This window comes from Vipera ursinii, assembly GCF_947247035.1.
Source record: "Vipera ursinii genome assembly, chromosome: Z".
Lineage (NCBI taxonomy): Eukaryota > Metazoa > Chordata > Lepidosauria > Squamata > Viperidae > Vipera > Vipera ursinii.
This window is the reverse complement of record NC_139517.1, coordinates 95,329,732-95,348,574: the sequence shown is the minus strand read 5'-3', so window position 1 is coordinate 95,348,574 and position 18,843 is coordinate 95,329,732. Positions and strand designations below refer to the sequence as shown.

The 18,843-nt window shown below is 37.7% G+C and overlaps 1 protein-coding gene across 7 annotated transcripts in view; it reads right to left on the bottom strand.

Moving 5' to 3' along the window:
- ETV1 (ETS variant transcription factor 1) overlaps positions 1 to 18,843 on the bottom strand; it is a gene marked incomplete at both ends in the record, with an annotated part of 93,864 nt that overhangs the window by 6,264 nt on the left and 68,757 nt on the right. For 6 of the 7 annotated variants that reach the window (XM_083378052.1, XM_083378046.1, XM_083378048.1 and 3 more), the window contains 2 exons: positions 3,211 to 3,279; positions 4,575 to 4,655. In XM_083378052.1, the coding sequence (XP_083234178.1) occupies positions 3,211 to 3,279; positions 4,575 to 4,655 (150 nt within the window). The remainder of the gene's footprint in view (positions 1 to 3,210; positions 3,280 to 4,574; positions 4,656 to 18,843) is intronic. The other variant, XM_083378047.1, reaches the window with a different exon arrangement.

Below are 18,843 nucleotides of genomic sequence, written 5' to 3'. Positions count from 1 at the left end.
TTAATTTAATTTAATTTAATTTAATTTAATTTAATAATATTTCTATACCGCCCTTCTCCCTGAGGACTCAGGGTGGTTCACAGGGCAAAAGTAGAATACAAAATACAAATATTAAAAAGAAATTAAATGATTGCCCAAGTTTAAAACAATTGATATACAATTATAAAACCCCAAAGATAAAATTAAGAATACAAAAAATAAAAAACCCCACCAATCCCCATCAGGCTAGGCCGGCTTGTACAAACAAAAACGTCTTGAGATCGCGACGAAAGGAGCGAAGATCGGGCGCCATCCGGAGCTCTACCGGTAACTGATTCCACAGCTCCGGAGCGCCCACAGAGAAGGATCTCCCCCTGGGGGCCACCAATCGACATTCTCTGATCGGTGGCACCCTGAGGAGGCCCTCTCTGTGGGAACGCACAGGGCGCAGGGAGCTTGATGCCGGCAGCAGATGTTCCCTGAGGTACTCCGGCCCCATGCCATGGAGTAGAGGTGTTACATGGGAGTATCGGGAGGCCCCCAACACAACTCTCGTGGCTGCATTCTGTACCAGTTGGAGCTTCCGGGTGGTCCTCAAGGGCAGTCCCATGTAGAGAGCGTTGCAGTAGTCCAGACGAGAGGCCACGAGTGCATGAGTGACCGTGCATAAATCATCCCGGCTTAGATAGGGCCACAACTGGCGCACCAGGCGAACCTGGGCGAAAGCCCCCCTAGTCACAGCTCCTATATGGTCTTCCAAGGTGATCCGTGAATCTAGGACTCCCAAGTTGCGAGCCCTATCTACGGGGGGTAATAGTTCACCCCCCCATAGCAAGAGGTGGAATGTCCGAATAAATCCGGGATGAAGGTATGCAAAGCCACTCAGTCTTGTCGGGGTTGAGTTGAAGTCTGTTCCTCCCCATCCAGACCCAAACCGCCTCCAGGCAACGGGACATCACGTTGAGGGCATCACTGGGGTGGTTTGGGGTCGAAAGGAAAAGTTGGGTATCATCAGCATACTGATGATACCCAACTCCAAAACCATGAATGATCTCACCCAGCGGTTTCATGTAGATGTTGAACAGGAGAGGCGAGAGGACCTACCCCTGAGGAACTCCGCAAACGAGAGACCTCGCGGTCGACCTCTGCCCTCCTGCCAACACCGACTGCGAACGTCCCTGGAGATAGGAGGAGAACCACTGTAAGACCGTGCCTCCCACTCCCAATCCCCTGAGACGCCGCAGCAGGATACCATGGTCGATGGTATCGAAAGCCGCTGAGAGGTCTAATAGGACTAGAACAGAGGAATGTCCCCTGTCCCGAGCCCTCCAGAGATCATTCACCAGCGCGACCAATGCCGTCTCCGTGCTGTGCCCGGGCCTGAAACCCGATTGGTACGGGTCTAGATAATCCGCTTCATCCAGGACCAGAGGGAGCTGATGTGCCACCACACTCTCAACAACCTTCGCAAGAAAGCGAAGGTTGGAGACAGGACGGAAGTTATTCAATACAGCTGGGTCCAGGGCAGGCTTCTTGAGGAGGGGCCTCACCACCACCTCTTTCAAGACGGTGGGGAAGATACCCTCGTTCAAAGAAGCCGATATAACTGCCTGGAACCAGCTGCGTGTCCTCTCCCGGGCTGCATAAACCAGCCAGGAAGGGCACGGGTCCAATAAACATGTGGTGGTGCTCAGCCTCCCCATGATCCTGTCCACTTCCTCCGGAGTCACAGAATCAAACTCATCCCAGGTGGTATCGACAAGACCACCCGTGTCCTGATCGCCAGACTCTGCCCAGTCAGAGTCCAGACCGGTCCGAATCCGAGCGATTTTGTCCGACAGATGCTGGTTAAACTCCTCAGCATGACCCTGCAAGGGATCCTCCCTCACCTCCTGATTTAGGAGGGAGCGAGTCACCCTAAACAGGGCGGCCGGGCGATTATCTGCAGACGTGATAAGGGTGGCGAAGTGGTTAGACCTTGCCTCCCTTATCGCAGCGAGATAAGACCTAATGTGGGCTCTTAGTCGCAATCGGTCGGATTCGGATCGGCTGGATCTCCAACCGCCTAGCTAAGCCATGTGAAATATGAATCTACCGTATAAGCATTTCTAATATACCAAACAGGAACTGATTGATCCATAAATTTAAGGCTAAGCCCTCTGAATAAATTTAAGGCTGAAAATTGGATTATTAAGTATATAATAGTGTTTCCAGGAGCATCTTTTGGAGGAAAGGGGAAAGTGAAAATAGTGATTTGATCAAAACAGTATCAAATGTTTACTTGCGTCACATATAAAACACATATGAAAGAAGTGATGCTTCAATCACTTCTTACAGCTGAAGAATATTTACTGAAATATTTTTTTAAAAATTGCAAAGCTAGAAAGAACCATTACAATTCCTATGTTTCCTTTTTTTGCCACCATAACTATCCCTCTATTTTTTTAAAGGTTCTATATTAGTATGGATACCACCATCAATTCCACACATAAATCACTTAGCTGTCTGTTTTGCAAAGCAGCTTTCCCCAGTGCTGAAGAGGAACACAATGAAATATCAATTCACATTCCTTTGTAATTTCCCTTCAGAATATGTGCTGGGTTTGATATCTGATAATGAGAGGAATATGCTTTGCTTCACATGACATGTGATGTTAGTTAGCTATCTTAAAAATTATTTTAAACACAGTATGTGGTATTATATATCCTACTCTTTGGGCATCAGTTTCAAGAAATACAAGAGATTATAAAAATCAACAAAACTGTTGACACACATAGAAAACCAGACATACTTGTGCACTATAATTCATCTCTTTAGGGATAGAAAAATAAGATAAGAGGCTGGATTGTTAGTAAATCCAGAGTAGCTGCTTTCTGTTCTGCTTGTTAATTATGAGATCAGTTTTCAATAAATCTCTAATAACAGGTTTTATGTCATTATCAATGCATTTGAAGTCTACCTATGACTCCTTGGAATAATTAGAAGTAAAATAGATTGCCCCAATTCTGAATTTAGAATTTTTGCTTTCAAGAACAGAGCAATATGATTGCAAAACATGTTTTGATTTCTAAAAGCAAAGGTCAACAAAACAAATAACAAATTATATATTTATCTCTCTTCAATTTTATCAAGTAAACCCCCCCTTTTCTTCATTCTCTTTTGATTTCATTACTTAGAACTCCATAAGCAAGCCTGGATAGATAAACAAATAAATGTATGCCCATAACATACCATCAAATTTCTCTGGAACAACACAAGTGTCATCATAAAATTGTCTTGGTCCTTTTTCATACATACAACCTGTAATTTTATGAAAAGCAGACACATTACTCACTTGAAACAGATTATTAAAATACATTGCCCTTCCCAACCTGGTCTCCTTCAATGTGTTCAAAATTTCAGAGTTCTTATCTAGAAAACATGAGGAATTTTGAAAATTGGAATTCAAAACTGAAAAAATTCCAAGTAAATGCTACAGCTAAGGATCAAGATACATATATTTTATGTTCCAGGCTGATTAGAATGTTACAGGTTAGAATATTACTTAGCAGTAGAACAATCTGCTGAGAGAATAAAATATGAATCCCCAAAATTACTATATTGGCATATATAGATAAAATTATGGCTTTTCCCAAGTCAAATGAAAATATTGAAAAGCTTCACCTATCAAGTGTTTCTTCACACACATGAAAATGTCTTGCCTTGAAAGGAGGCCCAAGGAATGTAATTAATTAATAGTGAGAAAAAAATATGCTGATGGTGATGGCATAGATCTAGTTTATTTTATTTATTTTATAGTTACTAGTAGTACAAAGTAATGTCAAGTGAAGGATTAGAATTATCCATTCTCCTTTTTCCTAAATTTTATCTTACAAGCTTTATTTTGTTATTTAAAAGCAAAGAATAGTGATTTCAAATAAACTCTAGTCAATTGTTAAGGAAAGAAGTTACTATAATAATAATTTATAATATAATTTATAATTATAAATTCTCTAAAACATTTAGAAACTATTTAACTATTTAAGTTCACAATTAAATGAATTTATGAGGAGTTAAAACAAGTGTGAACCCTTTTTTTCTTGTCATGAATTTTATTGACTGGCCTTGTTAGCATCACTGTTACTACATTTATAAAAACTGGTGTTTTATAAAAAACACTTTTCCCCTTTTCTATATTCTTTACTTTTATAAAAGTATGCAGTATCTATCATGTACAAAGTAGGTAACTAGGCAATGCACAATATGTTCAAAATAAACCCAAAGAATAAATTGTAGCTTGCCATACTACTTTTTGTCTTAGAGAAAAGATTTCAATTTTTACTGTAGTAACCAGAATTGTCCCATAAACTAGTTAGAATATGCTTGATGAAAGATGAAGTAAAGAATTAAAACCATCCAGACACAGGCCTGTCTTCCAGAGCTTACACTGTCTACGGTATTTAGAAAAACAAGTGTCCCTCTAAGAAAGCTTGTGTTTCCGGAACAGACACCACAGTTTTACAATATTTTTCTAATTCTGTTCATTTGTCTAAGCTAAAATCCTGCTTTTAGACAAGTAGAAAGAAAAGTTCATGCATACATATAAGGGCATATACAGAGAGACTTAACTTCTGTTCTGTTTGGGTGAGTGAGGAAGCCTTCTTGCCTCATGTAAATGGAATGGCAACTAGGCACTTCTGAAATGAGAAGGCAATATTAGTCAGAGGATTGTTTGATTGAGATTGTGTACATGGCAAACACGAAAATAATGTTGCCAGCCAGATTTGAACAAAATCGTTAAGATGTCACTAAAGCTTGGTTCCATTTAGAATCTATATCCTAGTAAAGCTCCTAGTAAAGCACCCTTAACTGGGTGAATTTGTGAATCATGGGGGACGATGTATCTCAAATGAATTAACTTACAGAATGCTGGATCCATTACTCATAAGGGAAGAAAGTTTTAGAAAGTTTTTGTCTTATCAGTGCTACTGCACTGCTGCTGTTCAGCACTACTGCCACACTGCCATACTCAAGTGATTTTCATTTACAGCTTTCCTAAGACCGTCCCACAAATCATTCAGGAAATATGGGAAGATTGCATAGGTGGAAGACCAATGAGCAATTTGGATTAGCATCGTGTTTAGATAAAGATATATATATCTGAAAGGATGGCTCAATGGGTCATTGATTATCTAGTTACAACCAAATTCTAACAATTCAAATCATTCCATGTTTTCTTAGGTTTCCAGTCATTTAGATATCCTGATACTTTATCAAGCATAGATTTTGAGCATAGTATTTTGATGGAAAGTATATTCACTACAAAAGTCTACAAATATTTGATTTTTCCAACTGAACTACTTGCAAGCATTTGGCTGATATTAAAACCAATCATCTAACATAATCAGCCACTCCATCAAACTTCAATGAAACATCAGACTTATGCGTAAGTTTATATTATTTTATTCTGATGTTCAATCAATATAACCAGAATACATAATGGAGTTCTCAAACACATTTAATACTCTGAGTATTATTGCATTGGGAAAGTTTGTTCAAACACCACGTTTGTTCAAACACCAAATATTTTCCTTTTATTTGTTTGCTCTAATAGAAGTGGAGATAAGGAGAAATTATGTCTACCTTGCCAAGGTTTTTCCACACCCTCTTGTTTCTTGGAGCTTTTTATTGCTGTTGTTTGGTGATTTAAATGTGAAATAGGTAATTGGTAGTGGAAGTAAAATTAATACAATTGTCATATGTTTATTATTTGTTTATACAATTTATATAATTTCCCCATTTAACATATAATGTGGGTGTTGGGAACTTACATTTCAAAGCCAGATGCCTTCCTATTATTTAATTTCAGCTAGTCCCCAAATATTCCAAGAAGTTTGGAATATAAGATTTATTCTTAAGTAAACCAGTAATTTACTCAAGATTAGTAAATTACTCAAGCAGTTTGTTTCTCTATTGGCATAACTTTTAATTATCTACTTATTAGATTTTTACCAAATAAATCTTTATCTTTAATTACTTTATAAGTAATTCAAGGCAGAGAAAAACATTTAATGATCCTTTCTCCTATTTTCCTAACAACAACCCTGTGAGGTGGATTGGGCTAAGGTAGGACTAGAATTCAGTCTCCTGATTTCTAGGCCAGCAGTTTCAACACACATTTTGTGCCCAATACTTGCAGCTTTTCTGAAGGATATGAATTTTATTCTTAAGTTTCAATTCCATAGCAAACTCTTTGCATGTATTATTATAGAATTTTAATCTTAACATTCTGACAAGCAAAATGTAGTTTGCTATACTATCACATTTTTTCTTAAATTATCTCTGAAGAATTAAAGAACAACAACAAATAGCAAAAGGACCAAAAGTAATTTACTCAGTGTGGTGTGCAGTCCTTTTCCAAAATGCAATCCCCAATTTCACTGCTCACTGACTAGTGATATGTATCAAGGAGAGGGAAAAGAAAATAAGATTTTACAACAAATTCACTAAGTGAGTGTAGCCACTAATAAGAATAAGAGCATCTATCTGTTTCCTTATTCCACATATCTTTATTCTTTTTTTTTTACTATAAACTATATCTGTTACATTAGACTTGCGATACTTAAAAGATTTTTTTAAGTCAGTTAAAAATACTAACAGTGCAAAGCAGAATACTGTAAATGCAATCAGTCCTCCCATTAACAACAGCAATTCTTTCTTCCATCCGTGTAACATTTAAGCAAACTTACCTGTGTTATGATAGCTTTTGGGGTTGTGTTTCCCACCTCAAACTTCAAACTAATAGTAGATACTACTAGAAGAATGGAACATGTAACTTCATATCAACATTAACAACATAATATAGAATGTTTGCTCTAGCTATGATCTCATATTACTCAAGCATTTGTAGCTTTGCATGTAGCACAAGATTAGTTTTATTATAAAATACAGTATGTAAGCAGGATAATGGAGAGAAGTGTTAAAGCACCAGAATGCCTTCCCCACCTCTATTTGTCAAATCAAATCCTGATTCCATATCCTGGTATGCAATCCCTATTTTTACCAGGAGGGTGTTAAACATCACAGTATGCCCAAGAAAAAAGAAAAGAAGGGGCAGAATAATCATACTGAGATTAAAAAAACCTATAGAATAAATTTTACTACGTATCACTGAATCAAGAGTACATAGAAGCTCTAATCACTGTTTCTGTCTTGGATCCATTTATTTCTTGAAAGAAAATGACCATGTGTTAAATTTCTGCAGTGTGAAGGCTTTGTAAGGCACCAAGAACATATAGTATATAGAGTTCTTGATCATATCTGCACATCTTTAGCAATACCTTTGATATAAAAAAATATCTAAATGCACAGGGTACATCTCTATTCTCCTCCCCTTTTCAATGTCTTGTTTTTGAAAGCACAGTCTGTACAGGTGTTCCTCAACTTATGACCATTCCTTTAGTAATCATTTGAAATTGTGATGGAATTGAAAAAAAGTGAGCTATGACCACTTTTTATACTTACTACCATTGCAGCATTTCCACAATCATGTGATTCAAAATGACCACTGGGGTGTATTTATAATAGTTGCAGCATCCAGGATGACATCATCTCCATTTGCAATCTTCCTATCCAGCTTCCGATACCAAAGTCAATGGGAAAGCCAAATTCATTTAATGACAGTGTCAAAAAAGGTCACAAAGCAGAGAATGGCTGTCTCATTTAGTGACAGAAGTTCAGATCCCAGTTGTGATCATAAGTTGAGAACTACCTGCATGGGCAGTGAGCAATCTGATTATTGATGATGGAACCTGTAGTCCAAATGTTTAAATTTTTAATATTGCAATTGACATGTTAGCAGTCTTCATGCTATCCATCACTTCATATTTAACATAGTCATATGATTAAACACTACACTAAGATTTGAAAAGAAGACTCTCCTGTTTTGATGTTTTTTTTCCCCCAAAGACCTAAAGCCTTATGATTCTAAAAGTGCTGTTGGTTAATTTATGACTATCAGAATGGGTCAAGCTCTAATCAAATTTTAGAAACATTTCCAAAGTGATTATTCAATCAAATGACTATCATGGTTAATTAGGAGCCATAAACATTGCTCTGAAGTTCATCAAAGTAATGACTTAACCAGAAAAAAATACTGCCAATTAAATTCCCTGCTGCTTTCATTTCTAGTTTATCTAATAAAAAGACCAACAAATGAAATTTAACATTGCAGTTTTAAATTGTGCTAAATGTTTGACTAATATTTAGCAATAATTTAACTAGTGAACTTGCACTGGTAGATAATGATTAAAAAAACTGTGTCACTGTGTATATTTTGAAAGTTGATGGCCTTTTTGAAAGAAAGGGGGAAGAATAAAAAGAGCAGATTTGATCATAACACTTGAAACAAAACAGATGGGTCAGAACTATTGCATCCAAAGTTAGTACTATAGAACAGCTTAGTGTTTTTCAACTTTATCAACTTCAAGATGTGTGGACTGCAATTCCCAGAATTCCTCAGCCAGCATACAGACTGAGGAATTCTGGGTATCGATGTCCATACATCTTAAAGTTGGTAAGGTGGGGAAATGCCAAGCTATAGCACATATAAGTAGTTCTAACTTTATTATCATGTTCCTCTACGTATGATGAAAAACACTCCCTAAAATGAAATGTTGATGCTAGTATTAGCAAGTTTACCTGAGTATTCATGGTATGCTTTCTCACTTCATATAGATGAAAAAACAATAAAACAAACTATAAACAGAAGCAGCATTCAGTATACAACAAGAACCACAAATAATATTCATTAATAAAATAGTGTTTGTTTCCTTAAAACAAACAAAATCAATCACAGTACTTTAAAATAAGCATTCCAGCATCATTATCAATGCAGTTTCCACAAAGTTTTATGGGACATGAGGAAGGGAATAGCCAAAGGTCCAATGAGGAGAAAACATGGACAAACCGAAATAATCCCAATCCTGACTGACTCTTGCTCTTAACCATCAATCCCTTTGTTTCAGTCCAGCAATGATTGAAACATTATTAAATCAATGGGCAGATACACATGCAGTGAGCAATTTACATTCTCAGAAGTGGAAGGAGGACTTTGTTTATGTAACAAAATTTAAGTTAATTTTTAAGTTAAAATTTAAGTTAAACTTTAAGTTTTACTTTAACAAATTTCCTTTGTTAAAGTAAATTAAAGTAAATTCAAATATATCCAACTACAACATTTGCAGTGGAAATCCTTCTCTTCAATCAGGATTCCTCAGCCGCACCAACTTTAGAATATGTGAACTTAAACTGGAGGCTGAGGAATTCTAGCAGTTGAACTCCAGTATTTTAAAATAGTTGCAGTCTCCCAGTATTACAAAGCATGTATGCAATACTGCCTTCCAGTATTGCAAAGCCTTTCTCAGCCAGAGTTGACAAATATGATTTTTGTTCTTATCTGCAATGTGTTCTCTTTTTCCCTTAATTATGAGTTCCAGAACATTTATACAGTGTGGATTCACTGTTGGAGGACTTGTCTCCAAGTATAAGGATCATCTCCAACTATAGAACTAGAGCACCAGAGAATGAGGCAGCTAATGTATAGATATGTTTACATACTAGAGAGACAGCCAATAGGGAACAAGGTAGGTTAGCAGAGGAATATAAGAAGTCTCCATCCTTACTCTATACCCTTTCAAAAAAATCAGGTGATCTGCTAGTTCTCTGTATCAAACACAGAACTTTAGATATTTGTTCCTTCTTTGCAGGCAGGCCTTCTTTGAAAATTTGTTTAAAGGGTTCCTGAAAATAACAATGACCCTAATCATACTCTTAGCTTGAGGACATAAATTGTTACATTAGATGCCTCAGATCAAAGAAAACTACATACAGTACACAGGTCCCATTAAGTAGAGTTGAACCACAGCAATCTTCTCAAGCCACATATGCTGAGAACATAACAATCTTGCATTTACAGAACATATGTAAAATGAGATGTAGCATATAGTTCCAATAGATGCACAGCTGTATAAAGGAAACTGCCTGATTGCAAGATGTAATAAGTAATTCCGATGCTAATATTTATTGTTAGGATTTCAGAGTATGCTAAATTGTCTCTCCCTTAATGGCATTAGGACAAAAGAATTGCTTCCATTGTTGTAATGCAAACAAAGTTCTTTCCAGGTTTTATTTACTGACAGGCTTAATATACCACTCAAATATGTCAAGAACAGCATGATGACAGCATGTTCTTAATCCTCAGAATTGGATCTGATAAGTGCCACAACAATTTTACCACAGCTTTTTCTCTGACCAGTTTTATGAAAATGGTTCTAATCTGCAATATTAAAATAAAGCTTTACCTTATCTGGTGTACCATTTGAGCTATGCTGAAAAAATATGATTTAGATCAGTGACTATCTTGATAGAAGCATTTTTTAAAAAAGGAATATCCATATGATGTATTTATAATCTATAAAGTTAATTGACTCTTGTTAAATCTGTTTCCTGGAAAAGTAGTTTGGCAGCTGTTGCAAAAATCCTGTTGTCTTCTCTATTATTTTATGGTGTGTTTGCTTTGCCCATTGTATAGAAGGCAGAAAAGCAGATATAACAATGTCCATTAGTTTTTGAAAGCGAGTAGTAACTCTTAATTCTATAGAAAATCTACATGTTTCAGAACAACTTCAAGAACTGTAGAAAGGCTTGGAAAACAACACATCAGAATAAGCAATACTGAGCTTTAGTGGTCTAAAGATATGGGGCATTCTTTAGGAACATGGGCAAAAAGTCCAGAATTTAAGAATATAAAAAACAATGCAGAAAAATATAATTGTATTGTAAAACTAGGTAGCAAATCCTCCACAAAACAATCTATATTTCATTTCCAATTAAAATAAAAATAACTAGTAATTTGCAACACGTATTTGCTCCTTAGACAACCATCACTGACACTTGAAGGCATTTTCCAGCCAAAATTCTGTCAAGTAATCTCCCTATTTCATTCATGGAATTTTACTGGAACAAACTTAAATATAATTATCCTTCAATTCTTCCCCTTTAAAAATATTTCTCAATGTAAAGTATTTGTAAACTATTTTCCCTATATTTGAACAGGGAGAGCATGACCATATTAAAGCAGGATGCCAAACGAAAGAAAAATAAATGGTCTTTGTAAAATTACATTAAAAATTAAAATTCAGCATAACAGAAACATCACATTATGGCAGATACAAAATACAAAATCCAGGCATCTTAGTGGAAAAAAACTTAAACCCAACCTCTCATCTGGCAACAACCTTTAAATTCTAATCTAATTTGTCCACAGTCATTCCAAAAGAAACTAAAACACACGCAAATAAAACCTACAGTTTTCCTCCCTGAAGTACACCAGATTGCTTTCTATAGCAAACTGCTGGTTTATTCTGGCATTGTCATGACATCCGGTTTTCAGAAAACACATCAGGCAACAGCCAGCCTCCTTTAACAAATGGTTATTTGTTACAGAGGGTTGCAGAATCAAAAAAGACAAATGTGTTTGTAACGCAAAAAAAAGCTCTCCAAAGTGCCTATTTTTATGTATTTATTTCAATCGTATGGCATTAGTTTTAAGTGATGTGTAGACTAGCTTGCTTTTTTTATAAAGAAGTGCACATAAATGAGTGCACACACATACCATTTTTCACTCTGTTTTGTGATCTTTGGCTGGAAATAAACATCAACATCTGTGCTTTAGCCTCTTTCTCCACCCTGTTCTCTGTCTATAAAAAAATTAAGTTCTGCAAACACTGCTGGGCTATAGTGACATATTTGAATGGAATTCAGACCAACCAGTTCCTGTTTATGTTTCTGATTGGCTCATGTAGCCTTTTCATTCACTATACCTTAGAAACATGCCAAGGCCACATAAACGGTGTCAAGTTACACACTGAGGAGGCCAGCACATATTAATCATTGTTTCAAGTCAACAGGCAGGAGTAGCAGCTGATGGAATACTACACCCTTCAGCTTTATATAAATGGACATTCCAGTGTATTTCTCCCATCACTCTCCCCCCCACCCCTTTCCCCCTTCAGCATCCATTTTATGAATGAAACTTCAGGCTCCATTCATATAAAAGCTTTGCTTACTGGGTATAGTCTCTAGGGATCAGTCAGACTTGGGTAAGGCTGATGCGATTGGTTTAAGACAATCTTCAGCCTTCCATTACTGATTGAAAATTCAGCTGATGTCCATTTGACCTGCATTAATGCACAAAGAGTAAATCCAGACTGTATTCTCAATTCTCAAATCAAATCATTAGCCAATGCCACTTACTGTAACTGTAGATTCAGAGGATATTTTATGTATTCCTTTGGGGAAGAGAGAGAAGAAATAAAACCAAGGAAAGACAATCTTTTGGAGCTATTGCTGCTGTGATGTGATGTATTAAATTATAATTACATAAAAATGTAGTTTTAACAACACTTGTTTCATTTTTATACACAGATGGAGGAATGGAAAAGATTGGAGGATATAGGTATAAAATATTCTTTCAAAGGCAGGAAATAATACATTCTTATGATATAGTACTCATTCTAGACTGCATTCACTAGATATAAAAGCAAATGCAAAAAATCTGTCCTTTAAATTATTTGTCCCTTATACATTGGGCTGATCTAGATCAAGATGCCTAATATAAGAAAGAAAGAAAAAATCCTATATCATCAATACAGAAAGCCAAGAATGCCCCAGGGATCCCTATGTTACTTCCTCTTAGTTATTGTAGGATTAAATAGCCTGCCAATTTAAAACTTGAGGCAAAACTTTATAGAATCCTAGAAACAATTCTTCTCTGGAAGTTCTTTCAAAGTCATTTTACATTGATTTAATCAAATATGTCTAAGACACCATACCCATTTTTGTTTTGCCTTTATTCAAAAATATTTGTAGATCTGCTTCCACCTTCTGAGTGTTTCCTTTCCATTTGTTGAAAAGGAAAAAAAAATACCTAGATTTTTAAAATCTCTTCCCAATAATGTGATTTACATCATAGATCAGATGTCAAATTCCTTTCCAGACAGAATAAGTCTTGTGATACTAGGACCAAACTTATAACACCACTTGTATGCAAGGGAACTATCACTGTTGTACAAGAATGGACAATTTGAAATACTAGGTTCCTCTTTAATGTGAACTCCACAAATTGCCAAATTGTAATCTATAATTCAACAGAAGGGAAAATATTAAAAAGGTGGAGACTAGATTATGTAACAATATTTTATGTATTAAATCACCCACTTCTAGGACCAATGTGACTTATGCCAGTAAGATTTTTCAGGAATGGTCTTCTTGTCCTAAGGCTTTCAAAAGAAAGTAGTATGGCAGTGTGAATTTGATAAAGCTCTCCGGTAGAAAAGGACAGATTAGCTAATTGTACCTGGCAGTAGACTGTATAAATAGGAGACCTTTCATGTTGGGAAACTATTCATTATATTTGTGCATCATACCACAGAACTTTCTTTAGCTCCTGTAATATCTCACCCTCTATTACTTAAGGGAAGATATATTAACAATCCCTCTAAATTCTGTTCTGGAAGAACATATTCTTTCTATGGTAAACCCAGTTCCACCCTTATACTCTCATCTGCCAAAATAATTCCCTTCTGCCATCACAGCCCAGCTGATGCCTTGGTGGATGCCTGGGAAAGGGCGGCCACTGAGGCACTCAACTGTGTTGTACCCTTGCGACCTCTGACCCAGTGCAGATCCCGTTGGGCTCCATGGTTTTCTGTGGAGCTCCGGGAGATGAAGCGTCGGAGACGGGGTCTAGAGAGCGGTTGGAGGTCCGGCCGTTCTGAATCTGACCGATTGCAGTTAAGAACCTTTATAAGGTCTTATCTTGCTGCGATGAGGACGGCGAGGGCTAATTACTTCGCTGCCCTCATCGCGTCCGCAGATAATCGCTTGGCCGCCCTGTTTAGGGTGACTCGCTCCCTTCTTAACCAGGAGGTGAGGGAGGATCCCTTGCAGGGATGGGCCGAGGAGTTTAGTCATCATCTGACAGACAAAATCGCTCAGATCCAGGCCGGTTTGGACTCTGACTGGGCGGAGTCTGACGTGGAGGAATCGGATGGTCTTGAGCATGTTATCTGGACTGAGTTTGATCCTGTTTCCCCTGATGATGTGGACAGGATCATGGGGAGGCTGAGCTCCACCACCTGTTTGTTGGATCCGTGCCCCTCCTGGCTGGTTTATGCGGCCCGGGAGGGGCACAAGGCTGGTTCCAGGCAGTAATAACTGCTTCTTTGAAGGAGGGTATCTTCCCTGCCGCCTTGAAGGAGGCGGTGGTGAGACCCCTGCTCAAAAAGCCTGCCCTGGACCCGGCTGTTTTAAATAACTATCGTCCAGTCTCCAACCTTCGCTTTCTGGCGAAGGTTGTTGAGAGCGTGGTGGCGCATCAGCTTCCTCTGTTCCTGGAGGAAACTGATTATCTGGACCCGTACCAATCGGGTTTCAGGCCTGGGCACAGCACGGAGACGGCATTGGTCACGCTGGTGAATGATCTCTGGCGGGCTCGGGACAGGGGTTGCTCCTCTGTCCTAGTCCTATTAGATCTCTCAGCGGCTTTCAATACCATCGACCATGGTATCCTACTGCGACGCCTCAGGGGGTTGGGAGTGGGAGGCACCGTTTTACGGTGGTTCTCCACCTATCTCCTGGGTCGTTCGCAGTTAGTGTTGACAGGAGGGCAGAGATCCGCCCTGAGGCCTCTCGTTTGTGGAGTTCCTCAGGGGTCGGTTCTCTCTCCCCTCCTGTTCAACATCTATATGAAGCCACTGGGTGAGGTCATTCGTGGTTTTGGGGTGGGGTATCATCAGTATGCTGATGATACCCAACTCTTTCTTTCCACCCTGAACCAACCCAGCGATGCCCCGCCATGATGTCCCGTTGCCTGGAGGCGGTCCAGGTCTGGATGGGGAGAAACAGGCTTCGTCTCAATCCTGCCAAGACCGAGTGGCTGTGCATATCGGCATCTCGGACTAACCCGTTCATTCCACCTTTAACGATGGGGGGTGAGGTGTTACCCCCCATTGATAGGGCTTGCAACTTGGGCATCCTCCTGGATTCACGGCTTAATTTTGAAGACCATATAGGTGCCGTGACCAGGGGGGCTTTTGCCCAGGTTTGCCTGGTGCACCAGTTGCGACCCTACCTGGACCGAGATGCCCTACGCACAGTCACTCATGCACTCGTGACCTCCCGTTTAGACTACTGCAACGCTCTCTACATGGGGCTGCCCTTGGAGATCACCCGGAGGCTTCAACTGGTGCAGAATGCGGCCATGTGAGTTGTGATGGGGGCCTCCCGATACTCCCATGTAACACCTCTACTCCATGAGCTGCATTGGCTTCCGGTTTCCCTTCGGGTGAGATTCAAGGTGCTGGTGATGACCTATAAAGCCCTAAATGGCTTGGGTCCGGGATATTTGAGGGAACACCTCCTGCCAGCATCAAACTCCCCTTGTCCAGTGTGCTCCCACTGGGAGGGTCTTCTCAGGGTGCCGCCAGTAAAAGATTGCCGGCGGATAACACCCAGGGAGAGGGCCTTCTCTGTGGGTGCGCCTGCCCTCTGGAACCAGCTGCCCATGGAGCTTAGGACCGCCCCTGACCTTCGTTCATTCCGCCGGGAGCTGAAGACCTGGCTCTTTGAGCTCTCCGGCCCAAGCTGAGAATTTTTAACTGAGGTTTTTAGTTAAGGGATAATTTAATCTTTTTAAATTGTTTTTTAACTTTTGTATTTTGTACTGTTTGATTTTAAATACCCTGTAAACTGCCCTGAGTCCTTCGGGAAAGGGTGGTATATAAATTTAATAAAATTAAATTAAATTAAATCTTATTTGTTTGTTGTCATCAGACCAAGAGCCTAAAAACACCATGAGAGGCTCAAAATTTCTTTCAACTGCCCTTGCGCTAAAGTGGAAAATATTTTCTTAATTTTATGATTCTATTAATATACAATTTTATTTTGTCTTCTCAGTTTTATCTTCTGTTGTACCTTATTTTTCACTGGCATATATTTGATTTTACTTACAAACACACAGACTTGCATCCTTTTATTTACTCAATAGTATATATTCAATAGGTGGCATTCTGGCATATTACTCTTAAAATATTTGTTATTTAGTCACTTTGTTTCATAAAGATTTTACAAAGTTGATAGCTCTATCACTTTTTATGAAACAGTGTTTATATTAAATTATAATTACTTGTTCTTAAAGGTAAATCTGTTGCATACCATATAATTATTTGTGGAATAATAATAAAAAATATCAATTAACCAACTGTCAATCAGTAACAATAATTTAACGTTCTAAGTGCCTCTGAAATAACACAATAACTGATATGGGATTTCTTGGAGGACCAAGATAACAAAATCCCATATGAGCTGAGACTGTGCCCCTATGGACAAGGAGCTATCGAAAGTACATCCATGACCAACTATACTGTACAATGGTTATCCAATCAGTCGAACGTAGTCTCTTTAAATGTAACTAAATTTTGTTACACTGTCTGCAACATTAGGCAGACTTTGACTGCCCACTGACAATCTTAGATACTATCTTGTCTTTTTTATTTTTAATGCTTCTTATTTGTAATGTTAGTCTGTGATCATAATAAAAATTACTACTACTTATGAGGATCTTGTTTGTTTAAAAACTAGTGTTTTAAATGAGTTATTTTCAGCTAAAGAATATCCATCTACTAAATTACAAACAATAAAAAGAATGGAAATTTTGCGGGAATTGAGGAGAGTACTATCATTTAATTCTGAAATATTAATTTTTAAGAAAATGAAAAATAAATGAAGTTACCCTAGGCTAATCCCCACCCAAATTTTAATAAATAAAAGCAATTTTCAAGCAGCTCAAAACTAGTGAGAGTTCCTTAAAATGGGTAGGGTGGGAGAGAAAGAGGAACAATTCCAAATATTTCTAAAGAAGGAAATGTGGTTAAACAAAAAGTTTAGCACACTTGCAAACATCAAAAAGGAAAAAAAAGATCAAGTAAAGGAGGGGCAGATTGGACAACAAAGAGATCAAACTGGCTGTAAGATAAAGTAAATGAGAGCCCAGAGCAAGCTGGGGTTAACAAAAGATGTTAAAAATAACAAAGAAGGCTTTTCTAAGCAAGGTTTTTAAAAAAGGGAACAATACCATCTACTTAGTAAAGATGGCAAAAATGAACAAAAAACACCTGATAAATAGAAAAGACCTATTCCACTCTAATTTTTGTCCTACTCTTTTCTATAAACAATATGATTGAAATATCTGGATTCCAGCTTGACTTTAAGCTGATCATGATATACTCCAAACTTAAATTAATTCAGGCCAAAATCTTGCATCCTAGACAAGGATCATGTATAGAATGTAGCCAAACATGAATCCATCGCTTAACACTTTGGAAGAATAGTTGAAGTGCCAAGCTAATTATGTACAAATCATCTACAGGCTAACTAAAAACTATGCTCAAAAATTCACCAGTATCTCCTTATCAAGCTGGAGTGAAGCAAAAAGTGTGTTGATACAAAGGTCAGTCCAAATAGTTAATTAAAGGCTAAGATGTAAAGATAAGAGAAGAATGCTTATCAAACTCCCAGATGATGCAAAACTAGATGGAATAACTAATATTCTTGAAAACTGAAAGAATTTTAAATTGATTAATTTAGAGAAATAGTCTGGAAATAATTGACTGACATTTAAGAGATAAATGCAAAAATTTAAGGAAGGATTAAGAGATTTAAGAAAAAAATTGAGTGTACAGTTATACAGATTTATGATCACAATTGGGGCAAGAACTTCCATTGCTAAATGAATCATGTCCAGTTTTACAACTATTTTGCATGGTTATTAAGTCAATCATCCTGATAAAGTGAATTGCACGACTGTTAAGCTTTCTCCATTGAGTGGAAGTCAGCTGGGAAGATCATAAATAGCACTCACAATACCCCAGGATATAAGAAAAATCCACAGTATAATATGACAAAAATTAAAAGCAGAGTAAAATGTTATCATATTTCACTGTAGACTCTTTTAAAGCCCTCCTCTAGGACTGCCAGTTTCTAGTTGCTTCTGCCTCTTATGGGGCATCAACTGCCCTGTGGAACAGCTTCTCCTTTGGGCATTGGGCTGGTCCAGTTCTGTTGGGCCTTTTTAAAAAATGGCTTTTCTCACAGGCATTAGGGCCAGGCTGTTAGCAGAGCCTGACATATGGGAATTTGTAAATGAAAATAGTGTGTAAGTTGCCTTGGTTTTTATATTTATTATCCTTGTACTTGTACTTAGGTTGTTTTTATTGTTCTGCCTTTGAATACCAAATTACTTGCTTAAAGATGAATGGCAACATAAATTTCATAAATACATAACGTAAGGGGTCCTTTCAATTAATTAAAATTTAAAAGTCATCCAAATAAGTTTCTCTCTAATTTGTTTCTAGAAGAATATAATGTTGTGGCTACTCTAGTTTCTCATGGGAGACCACACTTAAAAAATAAGACTGATCTCCTAAAAGGGTAAATGCATTTTTTTGGATGGATCACCAGAAATATAATTACCATAAGAAGTAATAGTTCCATATCTCACCTGGAATATTGCATCCATTTCAGGTCACCACATTTTAACAAAGATTCAGAGAAACTGCAAATGGCATAGCAAATGACTGTATGGATAATCAGCGGCCTCAAACCTAAATCTTATGAGGAAAACTTACTATTTTAATAAAGATGAGAAAGTAGAAAATGGGCTAATACTTTTCATATACCTAAAGGAATGTCATGAAAAAGACCTTTTCTCTATCACCACAGAAGGTAGGGCACCAAATGAAAAATAAATAGAAAAATTCTGCTTCC